The 2217-nt window shown below is 36.6% G+C and overlaps 1 protein-coding gene across 1 annotated transcript; it reads left to right on the top strand.

The window, feature by feature from the left end:
• The first annotated feature begins 222 nt into the window (after nt 1-222).
• Nucleotides 223-1773, top strand: LOC111884539 (stress-related protein). Its single transcript, XM_023880854.3, has 3 exons — nt 223-391; nt 860-1084; nt 1198-1773. Exons 1-3 carry the CDS (start codon nt 350-352, stop codon nt 1567-1569), a joined length of 639 nt encoding a protein of 212 aa, XP_023736622.1. The 5' UTR covers nt 223-349; the 3' UTR covers nt 1570-1773.
• Nucleotides 1774-2217: the final 444 nt, after the last annotated feature.

The raw sequence follows: 2217 nt of genomic DNA, 5'->3' as shown, positions 1-2217 counted from the left end.
ACCAAGTAGGTCCCCGCCACTAGCCGTAAACCGTTGGTGGTTTCTTAAACCAATAATGAAACAGCCATTATTAAAACAATGAAGGGGCTTAAATAGACAATTTAAGAAGTTTAGGGTTACTTTTAGGAACACATATAATTTTAGGGTCTAAAATGGAACAAACCGTTTATGTTCAAATTGCAGTCACACCTGCCTTCACACGGTTACATAACCACGGATTCCTTCCTTTGCAACCAGGTCTGTATAAATACAGATCCATCGATTCATCGATAAGCATACCTCCAGAATTAAGCAACAATCACCTTTCAGTTGACGATTTTCATCTCTTTGTGAATCAAGCATCTTCATCATGGCCGAAAACGATGTTCCTGTTACTAATCAACAACCACAGGTTCGTCTTATCTAATGTTTAATTGTGGTTGATGTTATTTTCTGTATTTGTTTATGTTTCGTTGAAAATTGCTATTAGTAATTGAATAATGATAATAGCTGAATCCTTGCGATCGTTTCAAAATCTACAACAAACCTAAATAACGAACACAAATTCTTGCAAAGATGTGAATCAGCAGAAATTTGTTTGATACTAATTGGGCCATACGTATCCTTTTCTACAATTCTAGTAAGATCGATCCTTGATGGAAAAATATCAAAATAGACAAAACTTTGTATTGATGAATACTTAGACTTCGCTACATCGTAATTTGATTCACAGTTCAAATACCTCTTCATTGATTTTATTTACATGCGCAAAGATTGTGAATGAATATGTTTGATGGAAAGAAAAACCGAAAACTGTTTCTTGATTATATGGCGCATTGAGGATTGATTTGGTGATTGTTTCTTGTTTTTGTTGCAAAAGGTTCAAAGCGAACAAGAGAGATTGAAGTATCTTGAATTTGTGCAAGTGGCAGTTGTCCATGCAGTTGTTTATGCATCAAGGGCGTATGGGTATGCGAAGGACAACTCTGGTCCCCTGAAACCTAGCGTGGAGACAATAGAAAGTACTCTAAAGACTGTTGTTGGACCTGCTTATGATAAGTTTCAAGATGTCCCTGTTGATGTCCTGAAGCGTGTTGATCGTAAGGTCAGTTTTTCTACATACCATCTTATCCAAATCCTCTTTTGTTCTACTTTTCATTATAATAGTCAGTATTCTTACTAATTTATAAAATCTTTGAACATTGAACATGATTTCAGGTTGATGAGTCGGTGACCATAATCGACAGCCGGGTGCCGCCTTTGTTGAAGGAGGTGAAGACCGCCGGAGTGGTGGAGACCGCCTCCGGGCTAGCGAAAACCGCGTACACGAAGCTGGAGCCGACGGCAAAAGGGATTTACGTAAAATACGAACCGGTTGCAGAGCAATATGCTGCATCAGCTTGGCACTCTTTGAATCAGCTTCCACTTTTCCCTAAAGTGGCTGAAGTGGTTGTACCAAAAGCGGCTTACTATTCTGAAAAGTACAACCAAACTGTGCAGCAAACAGCTGAGAAAGGGTACAAGGTTTCTTCTTATCTTCCATTGGTGCCCACTGAGAGGATTGCCAAGGTGTTCAACCCTACTGATTGAGAAAAGATACGTGTCTATTGGAGCCAGATATTGTAGTAAAAACCTTTTCATTGGAGTTTGGTGTTTTGTTCATGTATAGTTTTAGTTATTAATGAAATCGTGTATTAGTGTTTGTGTTTGTCGTGATAGAAGTTTTAAAGTTTATAAGTTATGATGTCTTGACTATTGTTGATTGATTTATTAGAGTTTTGTTGCTTGGTTTTATCGGTTTTTCATTTTGTATTAAAAGAATCTAGTAGGTACATAAGCTATTAATTCTTATATGAGGTAAGTGTTCATAACAACCACTTGGGATGACCTAGGTGATGGAATAAAGATATAAGAGGTAAGTGTTCATAAGAACCACTTTGGATGACCTAGGTGATGGAATAAAGATATAAGAGGTAAGTGTTCGTAACAACCACTTGGGATGACCTAGGTGATGGAATAAGATGTGAAATAAAGTTGGGTCAAGTTGTCATAACAACCATCGTCCCAATTTTATTTCACATCTTTATTCCATAAATATTGGAATAATATGTCAAGATGCAAGTTAGAATATAGATATACCACACTAACATTTGGAATCAAGATATTGAAAAGCTATTGAGGAGTTGATTTTATGGTTCAAACATGATAATCACTTGATATAAGATTTAATGAAAACAA

This window comes from Lactuca sativa, chromosome 9, assembly GCF_002870075.4.
Source record: "Lactuca sativa cultivar Salinas chromosome 9, Lsat_Salinas_v11, whole genome shotgun sequence".
NCBI classification, from domain to species: domain Eukaryota; kingdom Viridiplantae; phylum Streptophyta; class Magnoliopsida; order Asterales; family Asteraceae; genus Lactuca; species Lactuca sativa.
This window is presented reverse-complemented; position numbering and strand designations above follow the sequence as displayed.